Source organism: Lipophrys pholis, assembly GCF_963383615.2.
Source record: "Lipophrys pholis genome assembly, chromosome: 19".
Taxonomy (NCBI): domain Eukaryota; kingdom Metazoa; phylum Chordata; class Actinopteri; order Blenniiformes; family Blenniidae; genus Lipophrys; species Lipophrys pholis.
The window spans coordinates 18,490,776-18,509,503 of record NC_137647.1 but is presented as its reverse complement, the minus strand read 5'-3'; the positions used below and the strand labels follow the sequence as shown (position 1 = coordinate 18,509,503).

General features: G+C 43.3%; 2 protein-coding genes across 3 annotated transcripts in view; both read left to right on the top strand.

Annotated features, from left to right (window-relative positions):
* The window catches only part of LOC308124643 (microtubule-associated serine/threonine-protein kinase 1-like), a 57,315-nt gene extending 48,211 nt beyond the window's left edge, over window positions 1-9,104 (top strand). Inside the window, exons 18-27 of the mRNA XM_080487765.1 lie at window positions 243-365; window positions 1,344-1,453; window positions 1,546-1,706; window positions 2,568-2,827; window positions 2,912-3,136; window positions 3,412-3,641; window positions 4,697-4,819; window positions 4,920-5,053; window positions 5,136-5,323; window positions 6,445-9,104. Of these exons, the coding sequence (XP_080343891.1) occupies window positions 243-365; window positions 1,344-1,453; window positions 1,546-1,706; window positions 2,568-2,827; window positions 2,912-3,136; window positions 3,412-3,641; window positions 4,697-4,819; window positions 4,920-5,053; window positions 5,136-5,323; window positions 6,445-7,997 (3,107 nt within the window). The 3' untranslated portion in view covers window positions 7,998-9,104. The remainder of the gene's footprint in view (window positions 1-242; window positions 366-1,343; window positions 1,454-1,545; window positions 1,707-2,567; window positions 2,828-2,911; window positions 3,137-3,411; window positions 3,642-4,696; window positions 4,820-4,919; window positions 5,054-5,135; window positions 5,324-6,444) is intronic.
* Window positions 9,105-11,606: 2,502 nt separating this feature from the next.
* On the top strand, window positions 11,607-18,089 carry LOC308124648 (cysteine protease atg4da-like). Of its 2 annotated transcripts, none has more exons than XM_080487771.1 (11): window positions 11,607-11,949; window positions 13,464-13,678; window positions 14,420-14,503; window positions 14,602-14,775; window positions 14,951-15,248; window positions 15,334-15,398; window positions 15,503-15,630; window positions 15,724-15,802; window positions 15,906-15,982; window positions 16,665-16,784; window positions 16,890-18,089. In XM_080487771.1, the coding sequence occupies exons 2-11, from the start codon at window positions 13,486-13,488 to the stop codon at window positions 17,067-17,069; spliced, it is 1,398 nt and encodes a 465-aa protein (XP_080343897.1). In that variant the 5' UTR covers window positions 11,607-11,949; window positions 13,464-13,485; the 3' UTR covers window positions 17,070-18,089. The 2 variants fall into 2 exon arrangements, with proteins under 2 accessions (XP_080343897.1, XP_080343898.1); XM_080487772.1 differs by having other exon boundaries at window positions 11,623-11,949; window positions 16,718-16,784.
* Window positions 18,090-18,728: the final 639 nt, after the last annotated feature.

Below are 18,728 nucleotides of genomic sequence, written 5' to 3'. Positions count from 1 at the left end.
TGATACTTTTTAACTCTAAATCTTATGCCATTAGAAATAAACATTCATTTGCAGGATTAGCAGCCAAGCTGAGAGTTGCGCTGTGGGCAAACATACCCCTGATCTGGAGTTGCTGACCTAGAACACAGATGCCATCCATGTCTGCCCATGGGTTGGCTTTACCCAAATAAGTCAGCTTCTGTCAGGACTGAAATGCCTTGGTGTGCCGTCTCCGTACACTCATCACTTCTTCCGCCCTGCAGGTGGGGCCTTCGAAGTGAAGCAGCACTCGTTCTTCGCCGAGGTGGACTGGAACAGCCTGCTGAGACAGAAGGCGGAGTTCATCCCACACCTGGAGTCAGAGGAGGACACCAGTTATTTCGACAGTAAGTCTGCCTCTGGGAACACAGGGAAAGTCTGGAAGACTTTCAATCCGGACAAGCTGAGTCATCGAAACAGCCCAGCGTCTGCTGAGTCACTCTGATTAAGCTGCTGATGTTAGAAGGTGAACGACTGTCGGAGCAGAAAGGCTTTTATGAGTGTAATACTGATATTTAAACACTCACGCGTTGAAGAATCCCTTTTAGTTCCTGGCTGCTTTTTGTCTCACAAATATGTGCAAGTGACAGCAGCTTGTCACAGTTATTAGGGGAGCACTTACTGAAACCCTTCCATTTTTGTCATTAATAATGTAATAACCAATTACTATAGTGAATCGGGAAAATCAGAACGTTTTTTACACTTTCCTTCTGTTGTATATGAAAACCGTTATAGAGCTGCTCTCTCTCTCACTGTCGACTCCAAGCTTTTACATTATCGTCACCAAAACTGTCTTACTGGAGACAGTACTTCATGGAGGAATTTGTCTCTATTAACCCTGAACTACTAATAAACCCCAGCTGACATCCGGATTATAGAGTATCTTCCTCCATTCAATTACTTGTGTTGTAAATCCACTTTGATGTTAATGAGATAATTAGTAACTGTAATCAAATATAATTTTGTATCAACTTACACAACACAAATATTATTTATCAATGTAAATCAATTGATCGTTTCCACAATAAGTACAATCGTGGTGAGAAACTTCACACTTCCATTCTCAAATAACCAAATGAACAAAACTGTGATTGTATGAAAAAAAAAAAAAAAAGAAAAGAAAATGTTTACAATTATAAAATAATTTGAATCAATATTGACAATAAAAAGACAAAAATATGCGTGGGAGTAATTTCGATAACAGAACGACATGTACTTGTACAGCAGATGGACAACAAGGCACAGGTATATTAAAAATAAAATCCCTTCATGTAGTCTTCATGACAGATTTTAAAGCTATGATGTCCTCTCCTCCCTGTCACCAGCCCGCTCGGAGCGCTACCATCACGTGCAGTCGTACGACGAAGACGACACCAACGACGACGAGCCCGTGGAGATTCACCGCTTCTCGTCCTGCTCCCCTCGCTTCAGTAAGGTCAGGATCTCGCCGGTCAGCTCAACATTCCTCCGATTAGAGGCTACGGGGCGAGTTCATCATGGCTTGAAATGTCGTGTGGGTTTCTGAAGGTGTACAGCAGCATGGAGCATCTGTCTCAGCTGGAGCATAAAACCCACGGAGTGACTCTGCGTGAGCACAAGGTCCCGAGGGAGGATCGAGTGGCCAAGAGAGAGAGCCTGGGAAGTGTCACCCTCAGAGAGAAGAGCTGGAGAACCGGCTCACCTGAGATGTGAGTGCAGAGATCGATGGGACAGATCTATGTCTGTGAAGTGGAATGACGTGCAGATCATTAAAACCCTTGTATGAAATCAACCCGACTTTTAAATTACCCCAGAGATATTGGGGTACTAAACTCTCTGATGTTTTGAAACTATACAAAATGATGGAAAGTCTAAATGTTTTCATTTAGTGCATGTATGCTGGCAGTGGTGGTATTGAGGTTAGAGAAGGGGACAGGGAGGTCGTAGGTTCGAGTCTGTTGGTTCAGCAAATATAAGAAAAATAAATAAAAACTGATTTACCCATCCAGTCACATAATCTCTGGATCAGGATAATGGTCTTGCTTTACTGGTCGAAGGCAGAGCTCAGGGCTTTAGGTACTCCACTTTATTATTATCTCAGCTCTAACAGTCAGCCATCATCTGAACACATCTCAGCCTGTGACATGACCATCCTGAGCATGTGTGGAGCATTTATACAGCAGCATTGGCATCACATGTGGTAGAAGAAATAAATGTGCCAACCAGCAGGAAATAGATCCTAAACTATTAAAGCATATTTATATAAATGGTAACTAGGATCTAAACAGCAATATTTCAACATGAGAATCAGACATGAATTTAAAATTTGTTTTATTCATAAACTGTTTACCAAATCGTTAAAAATAAACTCATAGGACACTATTACCGAATTTTATGCATGTTTGGATGTGTTTTCTGTGTACGTCCTCCCAACCCGCGCCAAAAATGATGAAGAAAAATAATCCAGCGCTCAGGATAGTAAACATTGCGCCTTCTCTTAAAGAAGCAGTTGTATGTTTATACGGTCTCATTATGGAAGACTTTACTGTCCGTGTGCTTCACTGTCTTAGGAAGCGTCTGTCCTGTTCGGAGTCCTCCTTCACCGAGAGCGACTCCAGTCCACCGTCCGGAGCCCGGCGACGCTTCTCTGCCCTCATGGATACGTATCGCCTGGCATCCCCTCTGGAGGTGGACTCAGAGCTGAGTCCCCTGACCAGGCAGCCTCCGATCAAGGTCAGGGGAACGTCACTGGAAGGAGCCACAGGCCCCATGTCTTCACAGGGAGATCTGAGGACCCTCCTCAAAGACAGTAGCAGCCTTGCAACAGGAGGTAAAACTAGACCAGTTACTCTTCCTGTTAATGAACTATCTCGTTTGTGTGACTGAACATTTGCATGTTTCCTTCCTGTTGCAGATAAACTCTTGAGACCCGCGGACGCTTCGTTGCCTCTGCCAGGCAGCGCTGCCATTCTGGGGCTCCCAGATCCACAGGGGCCCCGCGGGGCCACCACAGACCTGGTGCTGCGAAGAGTTCGACACCAGCAGCTCTCGGCTGAGGGCGAGAAACATAACTCACGGCCTGGAGGCAAAGTTATCAAATCGGCTTCTGCCACAGCTTTGTCTGTCATCATCCCTGCAGGTATGCTTTCACCACACATTAGGATCAGCGAGGGCATGTCTCAAAATAAGGCGTCGTTTTCAAGTAAAAATATAATGCAAAACCTTAGCTGCGTTTGGGGGTCAGCTTAAAGCGACATTGTCTTCAGCATTTCAGTCGTATTCATGTAAACAGACATCTTTTTCAAAATGTTGCCTTGTAAACTTAAACCTCTTCTGAAAGCATTTTCACTTGAAATGTTGTTTAAGCGGGTTTAAATCCTGCAGACATGTTAACTCCACCACTCTCTCCCACAGTGGAGCAGCATGGTGCCTCCCCTCTGGTGAGCCCCATGTCCCCTCGCTCCCTCTCGTCCAACGCCTCCTCCCGAGACTCCTCCCCCAGCCGGGACTACTCCCCTGTGGTCAACATCCTGCACTCTCCCATCACCATCCACCGCTCAGGGAAGAAGTACGGCTTCACCCTCAGGGCGATCCGGGTCTACATGGGGGACAGTGACGTGTACAGCGTGCACCACATGGTGTGGGTGAGTGAGCAGAGTCGACAGTCATGACATCGTTCCATTGATATTGACGGTATGTGTTGTGCTGTAGGTATAAATACCTAAAATAGCAAGTTAACAAGGTAACTTGTCCTGCTTGAGCACAACATCCATGTAGTAAAAACCCATGTAGCTTTGTATATACACACTCTTTAAAAGCAAGTCTTGAAGCCAGACCAGTTGAGCAACAGTGATTTGAGTCTATTATTCAATTGCACAGGAAGTGTGGGAAATACACTTCTGTTTTTAAGTGTGAATATACAGTATCTTGTAAGTACATCAGGTAATTTTCTGTTGACATATAAAGCAAATCTGTTAATATTTCACTAAACACCTGTTTGATGAAGAAGTGCCTTAGTCCTGAACTAATGTGGAAAATGTCCCACTATATATAAAATTACTCCATGAGCATCAGCATGCATCTACTTTAATTGTCAGCTATTTTGTCACTACTATTTAATACAATTTTTTTTTCTCATCAGCTCACAGGTCTGTTTCTTTCAAAAAGTGGTATTGTCCAGATTGTTACAGCATCTTTGCCCAATTAAGTGATGTTAACTTCGGGTGAACCTCAGGAGTGAATCAGTCATTAGACTGTACTGACAGCTCAGCTACTGTGTCATACTTAGGCCCTGTTCACATAATGACATTTCCAAGTGAAAACAGAAAACTTTTGTAACGTTTTGAGTGTCCGTTTTCACAACAACGATGCTCAGAGCCTCTGAAAACACAACGCAAAAACACTGTTTTCAATTGAAACGGAGTCGTGTGCACGGGGCATGAAATAGTAAGAGCTATGTCCATATTGTTATGATGGGCCTTAATATGAGAACGACATGTAATGCAAGAGTTTCTTGTCTAAATAGGACTAATTTATTGTATTCAAATCCTAAGATTCAGTTACTCGCACATTGTTTTGTGCAGAGGCTGAAGATAGAAAGTGATGTGTGCTGTTGATGGAGCCCTGTGGAACACCATATACACCATATTCAACACCATTTGTATCCAGGTAGTGAAAACATCTGTTGTTCTAATCACAGCATGTGGAGGATGGTGGACCGGCCCAGGAGGCTGGACTGAGTGCTGGGGACCTCATCACTCACGTGAACGGGGAGTCGGTCCACGGCCTGGTCCATACGGAGGTGGTAGAGCTCATCTTGAAGGTGAGAACGATTCAACTGAATGTTTCAAAGAGTTCAGGTTCAAGTTACTCTCAACAGATCTGCTCATAAATATCATACATTTCCTTTATATAATCCTCAGAGTGGAAACAAGGTGACAGTTACCACTACGCCCTTTGAGAACACCTCCATAAAAGTGGGACCGGCCCGCAAATCCAGCTATAAATCCAAGATGGCCCGGCGCACCAAGAGGGCAGGAACCAAGGAGGGACAAGAGTGAGTAACGTCAAAGATTATACATTTGTCCAGTCTCCAGCCTATAATCTCCTGACTTCGTTCTTTCTTTCCCCTCTATCAGCAAGAAGCGCAGCTCTCTGTTCAGAAAAATCACCAAGCAGTCCAACCTGCTGCACACCAGCCGCAGCCTCTCGTCTCTGAACCGCTCGCTGTCTTCAGGGGACAGTCTCCCGGGCTCGCCCACCCACAGCCTGTCGGCCCGCTCGCCCACTCAGAGCTACCGCTCCACTCTCGAATCGCCGTACCTGGGTAAGTGTGGGAGTCCAGCTGGTCAGCGTTTCACTCTGAAGTTAATCCATAACTGTGAGGCGAGTAAGGCCGGGGAGGTTTGTGTATAGTCAGATCTGAGGAAGTGTGTGTGTGTGTGTGTATGTGTGTATTAGAAGATCAGAAGATTTAAATTCTGTTTCATGTCATCAAAAACAAAGAGTAAAAAGAGTGTATTTTCTCACTAAGACTTGCTGTTAAGTGCACAGTATGTTTGCAGGGTCCAAATAGCTTAATGTGAATATGTTTAAAACAAACTCAAACTGTCAAAATTACAGCTGCTTGAAAACACGCAACTGTGTCCTTCATATGGTTTCAGTCGTTTTAATGCCGACAGCCTCATGATGAACACAATGATTTAGTGAGAAATTCAAGAAAATATGTGGAATTTTACTGTCAATAGCATTTAATTCTGAACAATATTATGCAAAAAGGTTACCGTGAATGGCATGTGTTTGCATAAATTATGAAAGTTGGTATAAATTATGCAAATGGTGCTGCATAAATTATGCAAACCCCGTTTTCATTAATTATACAAAACTGTTACTGCAAATGGCATGTAGTCGTATTCTAAATTAAAGCTAATTTCAATTTTTTATAAATTAACCTATAGTTGATTTAATAATATATTTTCTAAAATATGGGGACATTTTATGTAAATCACACTGAATCATGGTTTCAAACATGTGAAATTTTATCCAAAATAAGTAGAATTTTACTGTGAAATTATACACGTTTTCACAATTCTTCACAGTGAAATGTACTTTAAATTGTTATATAGTAAAGCTTGATTTACAAAGACAAAGTAAATAAATGAATAAAATAATTGAAATCTATTTAAAAGAAGGGATTTTGTCAGCAGTTCTCAGGCGTTCAGGGAGTTTGTTCCACATGTGAGGAATGTAGCAACTAAAAGCTGCTTCACTTATCATAAATTACATCTTATTGTTATAAATTACAACATAGAATGAATTTTGCCCAGTTCTGCTGTGACTTTGTAGGGGGAGTTCAATGATGTGCAACCCGGAACAAACATATTAAGTATATTTAACTATGTGGAAGCCACATTGATTTGGGGGGTTTGTGTCATCTCCCCTCCTCAGGCACGTCCTCTCAGAGCAGCTCTCCAGCATCCAGCACCCCGAACTCCCCGGCAGCCTCTCACCACATGCGCCCCAGCTCCCTGCACGGCCTGTCCCCCAAACTGCACCGCCAGTACCGCTCGGCACGCTGCAAATCCGCCGGCAACATCCCCCTGTCCCCGCTGGCCCACACCCCGTCCCCGACCACCTCGTCCCCCCCGCCCCTCAGTGGCCACACGGTAGGGAGCTCCAACACCACGCAGATGTTCCCCGCCAAGCTGCACTCGTCGCCCCCCGTCGCCCGCCCCCGTCCCAAGAGCGCCGAGCCGCCCAGGTCCCCCCTGTTGCAGCGGGTGCAGTCGGCTGAGAAGCTAGGAGCTCCGATCTTGCCCTCTTCCTCCTCCTCCTCTTCCTCACCTTCTCCTCTGACCGGAGGCGTGTCGCTGCGCAAGCACAGCTTGGAGGTGACGCACGGCGACTACCGGAGGGAGTCCTTCCATTGTGAGCACAGCCTGCAAAGCCTGCTGGAGATGGAAGGAGAGAACGGCCCGGCTCCACCATCTCCTTCATCCTCCTCCTCCCCCTCGCCCCCAATGGGGGGAGAGATAGGGGGACTGAAGCCTGCCAGGAAGCTGGGAAGACAGGAATCGCCACTCAGCCGGGACACAATCGCAACGCCGAAGGAGAAAAACACCCAAACATCAGCAATCCAACTCATCGGGGCTCAAGCGGAAGGCGCAGCTGAGAAAAGACTGTGTACAACCACTACTGTGGACAAGAGCAAAACCTCTGCTGAGGCTGGGAAGAGTCATGGGACTGCTGCAGCAGCTGACGTCAAATCAAGTACCCCATCCACAGAAATCAAACCCAGTCCTGGAGGCAAACCCGCAACCACGTCCAGTTCAGAGGCGACGGTTTCCAAGAGTAAACCCAATGAGAAAAGCTCCTCACAAGGCACAACAAAACAGGAGGCTGCACTTGCTCAGAGCGGAGCTCCCAGCAAAGCTAAAGAGAAGAGCGAGGACAAAGGGAGAAGCTCTGCGGGGGTAGAAAAGGGTTCCCTGCAGAAAGCATCGTCTACGGAGCCGAACAAGCAGCGGAAAGGAGGCGACGCGGCAGACAAAGCCGCTGATGCTCCCAAAGCCAAAGGCCCCGCGCTCTCGGCTCCAACACAGGCTCAAGCCCACAGTGTGAGCAGACACAAGGAGGAGAGGCCAGCCGGTGGCTACAGAGGAGCAAGGGAGGACAGGGCACGTCTGGAGGTCCTGGAGGAGAACCCCACATCGCCGTCCTCGCCCTGCTCCAGCAAGTCTCGGCCGATGTCCCCCGGAGACAAGGCCAGCTTCGTCACGCAGCTCACCAGCGTGGCCAAAACTGTGCTTGGGCCCATGAAAAGCGGATCACAAGAGGGCGGCAAGGTGAAGGACGGCTCCAGGTCAGGGGAGGAGAGGCGGGGGAACACCGCAGGGAGAGCCGAGGCTTCCACGGGAGGCGCCCGCCGGGGGGCTCAGGGGGCCTCGGGCGCCGTCCTCTCAGACCGAGGAAGCAGCCGCAGCTCCAAACATCACTCGTGATGCATGAGAGCTTCAACAAATAGCAAAACTCTCCCATGTAATGCCTTTTTCTGTAGCATCACTCCAACATGTGACATATCATGACTTTAAACAAAGGGAAGACAGAAATGCTTGAAGAGAAACAAACAAAAACAAAAAAAAAACACCAAATAGACAAAGCAGATGAGAACTAAGATGCATCAGCTCCTGTTGGATCCTGTGGTGTCATAACGTAGACCTGTGTGTGTAACTCTGTGCTCATCACGTTGTGTTGTATATAGTGGTAACCAATGCATACGTCTCAATGCATGTGTGACACTGTACATGGAAAATGAGAGAATATATAAAGAGAGAAGAAAAAAAAAAGAAACAATATACAGCAGACCTTAAAGGTAGCAAACACTGTGAACAACTTTTCAGCAAACTCCAAACTGTGTGCAAGCGGGTGGGGATTCTGTCAATAACGGGCATTACTCACGTTTCAGATCAGCTCCTGTGCCATCGTTACAAGTTTCAAGAAAGTTCGGACGTTGTGTAAAATGTGAACGTTTCCGTGACGCATCACACAAATACAACATATCAAAGAATTGAAAACTCTTAGGCCAATTAAAATTTAATTCCAACCAAGTTTGGACAAAAGTCGATTACAGAAGACCAAGAGAGTTGTTGGACCACATGGGGGTGTAGTGGTTAGCACTCTTGCCTCACAGTGAGAAAAATCCTCTGTTTGACTCTGAGCTTTCTGGCCTTTCTGTTCATTGCATCTTCTCCTTGTGCATATTTCTGTTTCCTCTGTGTACTTTGATTTTCTCCCACAAGCCAAAAATGCTGACTTGACTTTAATCAGTGTCTCGGAATAGTTCCTCGACGATAATATGAGAGTTGACTTGAGCAGAAAATGTGTGTAGTCCTTTAAGAAGCAGCAGATGGAACATCTCGCGGCTAATGTGGCACAGATCAGTTTCAGCATTCATGTGTCAACTGCACAGGTGGATAATGCCAATTTGCATATTTGAATCTTCTTCCTTCTTCCTTTGATTCCCTCTGCTGACCTCTCTGATCTCTGATTGAACAAACGTGTGACGCCAAACACTGACAAACACGGCAATTTTCACCAAAGTACGAAATCAGGAGAAAAAAAAAAAAACACGTTTCACTTTACCAGGTCTGATTCAGATTCCAGAAAGTGTCTTAAAAAAGTTTTCTGCAATCTAACTTTGATCGTCTCAGAGCAGGCAAAGCCCCGGGGGTCCCCTGTGATCTCTGGCACCCCCTCTTCTACACCTCCAAAGGGAATCCCAGACCTTCACTGCCAGAGACATTTCTATCTAAGGAAAACTAATAGTTGATCGCTCTGATCTTAAAGCCCCCTGAAGCTGCACTGCATTAAAACAGTGCAATACAAAGTTCAAAACCCACCATGTGGGACAGAAAGTATAAAAGATGTAATGATACTACTGATTTATTCGGCCCTTTGTTGGATTTAATATATTCCAGGCTACAGAGAAGATGGCTCACTCAGCTTCATCACCTATCGTCTGTGACTGTAGAGCACATTGCATGTGTGAAGGCCTTTGGTACGACCAATATTTACAAGTTTTGGAGCAACATATGCCACCATGATGACCATGTCTCTTAAAGAAAAGTCTTGTTTGATTCCAATAAGATGACGTCAAACCACTTTGTACATGTAACAGCATGGCCCTGCAATGAAATGCTGAACCTTTCTAAATTACCTCTGTAGTTACCAAAATACAATCTTATTTACTAGATTGTCTACATACTTTTAAAGCCACACTGATTGGATTTCTTACTCCACTTATCTGCAGTAGTTCTGCGGTTTAATAGAAATGCCTCTATGTCTGCCTTTGATATGTTGTCTTTTGGACTTTAATGATTACATTTTGGGTTTTGAAGATTCACATATTATTAGATTATTTTTGTATTTACGTTTTACACAACATCCTACCCTTTCTAGTTCTGCAATTGTAGTTTGAAGCCTCATATTCTGCGAAGGTTTCGGCATATTCTGTCAAGGTTTCTGGCACAGAGTTTTAATGGGTTGCACACTGTAAGACTCAACAAACTATACTGGGAAACTGGACCACCAATAAAGGTACAGCACGTATTAGTCAAGAAAACATCAGAATGTTTCAGGAAAGTGCAACAAAGTTAATGAGATATCTACAGCTGAAATGCTTGCACATGATGGTACTGGAGGACTGATCCGCTGGTTTTGCTTCAGATGTGATTTAAGGGCTGATATTCGGTGGGATTGAGAGACGGTAAACTTGCACAGGGACACTATGCAATGTGTTAATGATGCCACTTTATTTTGGTATCCCCAATCACTTACGTTTACATTGTGCTCGTGACGAGAAGAAGAAAAGTAAGGGAAAGGGTTGCAATAAGCAAACACTTTTTTTTTTCTTTTTTTTTTCCTGAAGCCGCCTCTGCTGATCATAGTGACATGTGCAATTCTAGGTTAGGATGTCCTTGTTAGTGTGTTCAGAAGACAAAAAGGTACAAAAGCAAAGTAGCACTGAGAAGAGGACGCCCTTTCACTCGCTCTCTATTTATGCAGAAAGTGCAGTCTGTTGTGGATGTTACATGTGAGGGAAAGTAGTTTTGTTTTAAGAAAATGTGAAGGGATTCTTTTTTTTTTTTTTCATTTTTGAACTTTAATGTGTAACAATATGCAATCCAACAGTGCCCAGTTCCTCAAAACTGAGCACTCATATCTGTAAATTGATGGCAGACTGTACTCAGAAACCCTTGTAAATCTGTGGAGAGCATTTCATTCAGTAGTGAGCTCTTCTTTGTTCTTGATGTTGTTGGTGTCGTTGTTGTTGGTGTGTAGTGGGATGATAGTTGAGGGCAGGCAGAGCTGTCTTAGGCTGCCATCCTGTGGACGACATCAGTTAACTCCTGCAGTCCTGAGGTACAGAGAAAGGATTCAAGTGCATTTTAGGAGAAGTCTGATATCTTCTTTCTGATCTTTCCAGTCTCCACGTTGGATATCTGAAACACAGTTTATTTGACTATGACCATAGCCAGTCCGGTCCTCATTTTACCCGTCATCAATGTAGTGACTTAAACAGTGTTGTTTTTTTGTAGGGAGTGTGCGTTAAAGTGAGACAATTGCACTTTATGTTGTGTCAGATATGTTTATTTTTTATCTCTTATTTATTATGTTCTTTCTATTTGCTCTATTTTATTGAATTTTTTTCATTCTGCTTCACTACTTTTTTCAAGTTTCTAAATTTTACATCTGGACCAAGCAATCTACCAACTCTGTGTGGCTGACCCTAATATGTGCAGTTTTGACTTCCATAAAGTTGTACTATTGCTGTCAAGCCCATCCCTATCCACGTGTTTGACTTTTGTTTGTTTCTACAACAGCTCGTGATCTCTGATCGCTTACTGTTGTTGTCCATTTGTTGCAACGTATTAACTAGCCACTGTTGTGAGGAACCAATGAAAAAAAAAAAAAAATAAGCCAATTGAGCAGAAATGTAATAAAATACACAGAAAGTTCAAAGTCTTGTCTTTGTTTTTTTAATAGAAAAAAACACAAAACGTTCATTCATAGTTCGGGGCTCATTTTGATTGGTTTCCTGGCAGCCAATCAGAGCAGCGTGGATCCGTGACAGGTATAAACAGGAAGTGAGTGTGAGTGAGGACGCAGCAGGAGACGAACCGACACCAGCAAAACACGAAGTAAGACGAACTGATCCGAACCGACACCTGCAAAAACACGAATTAAGACCATCTGAGCCGGCACCTGAAAAAACACGAATTAAGACGATCTGAGCCGGCCAGACACCAGAAGTGAGCCGATCCGACTTCAGGCAAACACGAAGACCAGAGAAAAACGAACTGAGCCGAACCGATTCCAGACACATCCGGAGTGAGCCGAACACCACTGGTCCAGTACTCTCGGAGGACGCGACATGAGGAATGTGCAATGAAGGTTAAAAAAAAAGAAAATTCTCAATAATTCTCAATTTCACTGTGTAAAAGTACTGTCCTGACTCGGGAAGTAGTAGTTTCAGTAGTAGTATTTAAATGGCCTGAAAGCTGTTTGCTGCATAAATAAGCGATTGTGGTTTACAAGCATGAATGTCTTTTTTTTTCTATTTTATATTTGCACAGCTCGTTTTCACGGGCTTTACATTAAAAAAACAACACTGGAATTGGAGATATTCAGTGTGTTAGAAACACCCCAATGAGCCCAACTCAACGTCTCTGTAAACCTCAGAATGAACATTATAGATTAGTGTCTGGAATTAGTATCAACAAGTTCCTCTGACTAGTTATTCACTTTCACACCACTTTATACAAACTTCACTCGATTATGAATGTATACAGGATCCACTCTGTACACGTCACCACACAATTACGCATCTCTGTAACTCACTTTTAATTACGCAAAACGGAGGTTAAAGACATCCTTGCAAAGAATAAAGTTGGTGAGCAAGACGTTTCTTGGACAAGGCGTTACTGGATCAATAATTAGCTATTCAAATGTCACAATTCTAGTTAGAAAGCTACCAGATGGATTTCCTTGGTCATAATTGCACCTTAATATACTTACTGTTAACCTGATTACGCCCAGTTTACAAAATACAAGGAATATATATTGAATCAGGGGATTATTATCTTTGAGTTTAAACCAGACAAACCGATGTTGCCGATATCAATACCTTGAATTATGGATAGAGATTATTAGACCTTTTTATTTTACCTTTATTTCCCATATTTCTATACTTTAGATGTTATTTTGGATGAAAAATAACTTGTATCTCTTTGACATACATTTAAGCGTTGTATATTTTTTCTAACAAGAATATTTATATCTTTTGTGATGGGCTGTTATAACAGAATAATGACTTTGCAGAAAGAAATGCAAGTTCATTGCCATCATCCTGTGTCCACATTAAATGATGCTGTTTCCGGAAAATTCATCTTGGTGTCATATTCTGATCAGATGGTGGATGTTAATGTTGATTTGTGTCTTTTTGAAATGCTGATGTATAAATTATTTCAAAATGTTTAGGTGTTTTTCATTTGATGCTGCCATGAATTGAAATGCCTGGATTCTGCTGTAGATAGCTGACATGTGAGGTGTGGATGTTTGCAACTTAATTCCGACTATTTGCAACGAGAAACGTAATTTTCCCCGTCATGAATGTAATTGTTACTGAATATCCAACCCCTCCTCCCAAATCCCACCTTGCCTGTGAGTGATGTGATGAGATATTTCAGATCAGCAGCTCTCCTTTTGTAGCTAAAAAATAAAAGAGACATTTCTGAGATTCCTGGAGTCACAGGGTGCAGTCACATGTTTTCTGTTCTCACTCAGTCTCATAGACATCTATTGACTGCGCTGTGGTTAGCGTTAGCCACGAGCTGACCTTGGTTGTTGCAGTCATGCTGGCGATGACCCACAGTTTGCGTTGTCTTGTGATCACTGTACGTATGTAGGCCGCGGCGGTGATAAGGAGCGATGAATCCCAGCACCTCCTCCCCTCGCTGTGAGATCCAGTCCGCTGACGATGACCTGGAAGACGAGTGGCTCTTCCTCTCCTCGGAGTCGGCCGTGCCCCCGGGGCCAGAGGTCAGCAGGGATGAGCAGGAGTCCGAAGACAAAGGCAAACTCAAGTCCAGGCTGGTGTCGGCGTGGAATAGCGTCAAATATGGTGAGTTCCTCACGTTGAAACTTTCTTACAAAGATTTCTTTGTTTTGTTCCATTCAAGTGAATAGGAGTAAGGCTCGATCAGTTTCCTGAGGAACCCCTGTGTACTTATGGCTCAGTTCACTGAAAAGAGTGGGCTCTTTCGATTAATTTATTACCTTAAAACTGTCAAATTATCAGTTAAATGAATTACTTTATATATCCCAATATCCTCAACAATAGGCTACAGTAATTTTATTTTTTTTTTTATCTTCCTACTCGTCTGTTTGTAAGAGAAACTCTCAATCACTATTGTTTATTTAGTTAAAAACATGTGGAACTGCACTCAACCTGATTAAACCATCTCCACCAACCAGTTATGCTACTAAACCAATTGTTGAACCCGTTTTTCTTTGGTTTTGAGAAATGTCAACCGGTCGATTATAGAACTATTTGTAAGGCTTGTATCTACAGTCACTTTAGATACAGCAGGTCAGCTAACACTGTGGGAGGGAACCAGGTACCTGAAAACACTCAGTCGCCACATGAAAAGGTCCTCAAGCCTGGAATCAAACTGGAGATATCCACTATCAATCAATCCAGCAAACTTTAAAAAAAAAAAAAAAGCAGTTTTCACACAACAGGATGTAACACAAACTGTTTCACACAATAAAAAGTGTAAGCTAAGACCTCTGCCTCCTCTACGCCATGCCGCTGCCCTCATTCTAGGCAGTGATGGTAAAAAGTTTCTCTTATGTTCTTCAGGGTGGTCCTGGAAGCAGAAATCCAAATTCAGCATGAGCTCTCCTGTGATCATGCTCGGGAAGTCCTACGAGCTCAGAGACGAAGGTGAGACGAGGACAACGTCGTCGTCCGACTGCTCAGCTTGTCTGGAACAAACTCTTGGGTGAAAAGAAGATGAAAGTAGTTTTTTGCGTGCGTTTCAGTGGAGAAGGAGCATTTCCGCCGCTGCTTCTCGTCCCTCCTGTGGTTGACGTACAGACGGGGTTTCCCTCCGCTGGCCGGCGGCTCTCTGACCACGGACAGTGGCTGGGGTTGTGTTCTTCGCACCGGCCAGATGCTGCTGGCGCGAGGCCTGCTGATGCACCTCATGCCACCAGGTGATGACAGTCACCTGTGTTTTGGTGGAATTTGGTGGCTTTGGAAAGACCATTTGTCCCACATAGTCGTCGTTCCAGCTCAGATGTTCCGTCTGTTTTGCAGTGTGTGGTCTCTTCTATTATTAAAAGTATTCCTGTGTCATTTCACAATAATCTTAGATCTTCGTTCTTTCAGGTTGGACTTGGTCTGTGAGCCATCGCGCGGTCAAAGATGACATGGACCTGCTTCGTAACACAGAAAGTATCCAGCCTGGATGGAATTCAAGCCAGCATGCAAACAAGAGGGGTCGGAAACTGAGCCTGGGCTCCCTGCTGGACAGACCCATGGAGGGTACCCACCGAAGCGTGGCCTCCTGGTTTGCAGACCACGACACGGCCCCCTACGGGATACACCAGCTCGTAGAGCTGGGGAAAAGCTCGGGGAAGAAAGCTGGAGACTGGTACGGCCCGTCCATTGTGGCACATATCCTCAGGTGAGCGATGAACTGGCGACGTACCAGTCCACGTATCTTCATCATCTGTATTCGGGCTGTAAAGATCAATTTAATTCTGCTTCAGGAAAGCCGTGTCGACTTCAGCCAATGTTCCCAATCTAGTCGTGTATGTCGCACAAGATTGCACGAGTGAGTATCTTATCAGTGTTTTGCTTCGTAATGAAGGGCAGAAGTGGGAGACGACCTCCCAGAAATCAGATTTCTTTTGAGAAGTTCTGTTTTTCTTGGCTCAGTCTACTTGCAGGACGTGAGAAAATTGTGCGAGCAGCCTCGACCTCAGCCATGGAAAGCCATCATCATCCTGGTTCCTGTGCGACTCGGGGGCCAAGATCTCAATCCATCTTACATCGCCTGTGTCAAAGTAGTTAATTATCAGATTTAAGCATTGTTTCTTCTGACAGAGAAATGTCCTGAAACATGCCTCTTGTGACGTGCCTGTACTCCTTATCCACAGAAACTCTTGTCGTTACAATGCTGCATTGGGATTGTCGGTGGCAAGCCGAAGCACTCCTTGTTTTTCGTTGGCTTCCAGGGTATGTCTTTATGTTCATATCATGATTACTGCCCTGAGTGGTTTCAAATCAATTCCTTCATTTATTTTTGTCTTCTGATGCTGTTTATATATTGAAAAACAAGATGACCACCTCCTGTACTTGGATCCTCACTACTGTCAGCCCACAGTGGATGTAAGAAAGCAGAACTTTCCTTTAGAGGTATGAAGTACAGTTTTTCTTCTCGGTATTGTTTCCATTATGTGACGTCTGTTCTCAGTCGCCAGTCATTGCTTCCCAGATGTGCTCTCTTAATTCAGTAAAATGACCTCTTGAAATTCTTCTAAATGTCTCCATGGTTATTTCCAGCCAGTCCAAACTTTTCCTTTTCAGCCCTAATAACTCCATTTGAGGGAGATAATTTTAGGTCAAACTTCTGGAACAGTAGAATTTCTCTCCTCACTGTTATTAGCAGGAACTGTGGTCACTGATTGTACGGTGACTATTTGAGAATGTGAGTCAGTGAGGCCATCAGCTACAACATCTCAAGATTAGAGAGGAAAACGACCATGAAAGTTTTATTTCTAAATCTGGAAAAAGACAAAACCTATTTTGGCTTAACATGAACAGTCAACTTGATGGACTAACCTTAGTTTACTAGAGCAGATGCAGCAAAGCCGTGTAGGAGCTGCAAGTTGAGAAGAGTGGATGCAGCAAGTTTAGCAGAGCAGTAGAAACAGGTTTAGCAGAGCGGAGGTTCCAAGTCTAATGAGGGTCGCACATCATTGCCTCCAGTATTTATTTACATTTACATTTTTGGAGTTGTAATTGTAGACATAAGACATATTCTGCCACGTTCTGTGTATTTCCTCTGAGCTTTTGCCCCGTCACGCATTGTTTGCAGTCGTTCCACTGTAAATACCCCCGGAAAATGTCTTTCTCACGCATGGATCCCAGCTGCACCATTGGATTTTATGCAAAAGGGAAAAAGGACTTTAAATCACTGCACATGGCTGTGAATGAGGTTTGTGTCCCACTTATTTGGGTTGGCTTTGGGTTCATGTTGTCTGATTTGTCGTAGTCGGGTTGTCTTGTTAACTTCCGGTTTGTTCGGTCTCTGTCTTTACAGGCTCTCTCCACATCGGCAGAGACGTACCCCATGTTCATATTCGCAGAAGGAGAAAGACGAGTGGAGGAGGAGGAGGTGGGGAGCAGCGCACCCACCGACAACGTAACCTACATCCAGAGGAAGACGGAGCGGAGGAGGATCGACACCAGCAACAGCTTGGACGAGTTTGTCGTGTTATGAACAGTGGAGCATCAAGTCCGCCCTGAGAGGGAACAATAGAACCAGCAAGTACACTTTGTAGCAACTACTGAGCTTATCTAAAGCAGGATCTTCTGTATCCTCACCAAGTACGCTTCAAAACGCAATAAGCTCTAAAAGAAAATGCCGCATTTGAGCATTGGGGACAGTTTTTGCTGCTACGTAATCTTTATGAATCATCCAGCACAGCTTTACTGTTCAAATCTACAAACATCAGCGAATGCAATTTCTTGATAGACAATACACTACAGTTACTCACTACACCACTGTGTGGTGGACAGTGGCATTACAAGAGCCGTGGTTGTCTATTTGCTCGCTGCCTCCCGTAAATACAGCACAGCACAATCTATTATCATACCTGAGATGATGTTAAATAAAACGTTTCTTCACATTCTTTATTATATTTTAGTGCAATTCTGGATTTTGTAAAATATATTGTGCCTTTATTTAAAGGTTAAAAAGTGACACTGTCTGAAATCAGTAATGAAACTCTTATCATTTTGTAGCAGTTCTGTGCATATTAGTTTCTGTATTTATTGTTTTAGAAGGAGGGAGGTTTAAATTAATTATATAGACTCTGACAAACCACAACTGTGTTTAGCTTACTATGTCAGTTTCACATTTTAATCAGGAAAAATAGCACTTCTTCTTGGGGGAAAACCTCAAACCAGCGTTATTATGAGATGCACAGCCTCTTGTTGCTCGGTGTCATATCGAAGGATAAGCTGCACTTTTCACGCATTTTGAATTTTAGAAGTTTCATTTCTAATAACAGGCACTCTGAAAATTGTGAAGGAAGTAATGCTGACTGCATGAAACACTGACAATGTTTGTGAGAAATATTTTAATGTGCTGAAATATGGTATTTTTTAGTAATTTTTTTTTTTAGCTCTAAATAAATAGGGTTGTTTTTTTAATGAGACAATTATTTATAATTTGTTGTTGCTTTTGTGGGGTTGTGTGAAAATGATCAGGGTTGAAAAGATTAAAATGGCTGAACTGAAGTGTTTGTTTCGTCTGCATTCTTTAGTACATCAGTGGAAAAATCTTCAAACTTAAAAGAAAGTAGGCAAATAAATGCAATGAAAAGTATTACAGAAGTAGCACCCTCTCAGTAATGACATAAAGTTGCAGCTGGTAACTAAGAAACTTATTAGGGAAACTCGTGCTTTCAAATTCACTTGACCATAAATAAAAAATATTGGTATATTAGCTAAACCAAAAGGATGCTTGTAAAGTGAGTAATATGTATGTGCTGTGCTTCTACAAATGATATTTGAAATGTTTTGTTTAGCTGTCAAATTGCAAAAGCTTCAGAATGTGTTTCAGGAGGAACATTAAGTACAACAACGGCATTGTAATCTGTTGTGAGTGAATACGGAAGCTACCTCTGCCGTGTGTAGATGCATGTTTTAGAGGAGGGGATATTCTGACTAACGGTTATGAATAACAAACACATCAGCACTTTTAATGTTTATTCATTGTTTTCAAACCTATTTAGATGAACAGTATTTGGTAGTTTCTGCTTTTTGAGACGCAAATTTATCAAAGATGGTGAGATGAAAGTTTTTTCTAGAATTCAAATTCAAGAGAAAGTTCAGAATAGAAAAGAAATTACAAACTCCATCACCTGGATGTACT

Excerpts from the sequence above, each read along its gene's own strand:
- LOC308124648 (XM_080487771.1), top strand. The coding sequence starts at position 13,486 with ATGAATCCCAGCACCTCCTCCCCTCGCTGTGAGATCCAGTCCGCTGAC. Across the intron at positions 14,504-14,601 it reads CTACGAGCTCAGAGACGAAG|TGGAGAAGGAGCATTTCCGC; the intron begins GTGAGACGAGGA and ends CGTGCGTTTCAG. Across the intron at positions 14,776-14,950 it reads GATGCACCTCATGCCACCAG|GTTGGACTTGGTCTGTGAGC; the intron begins GTGATGACAGTC and ends TCGTTCTTTCAG.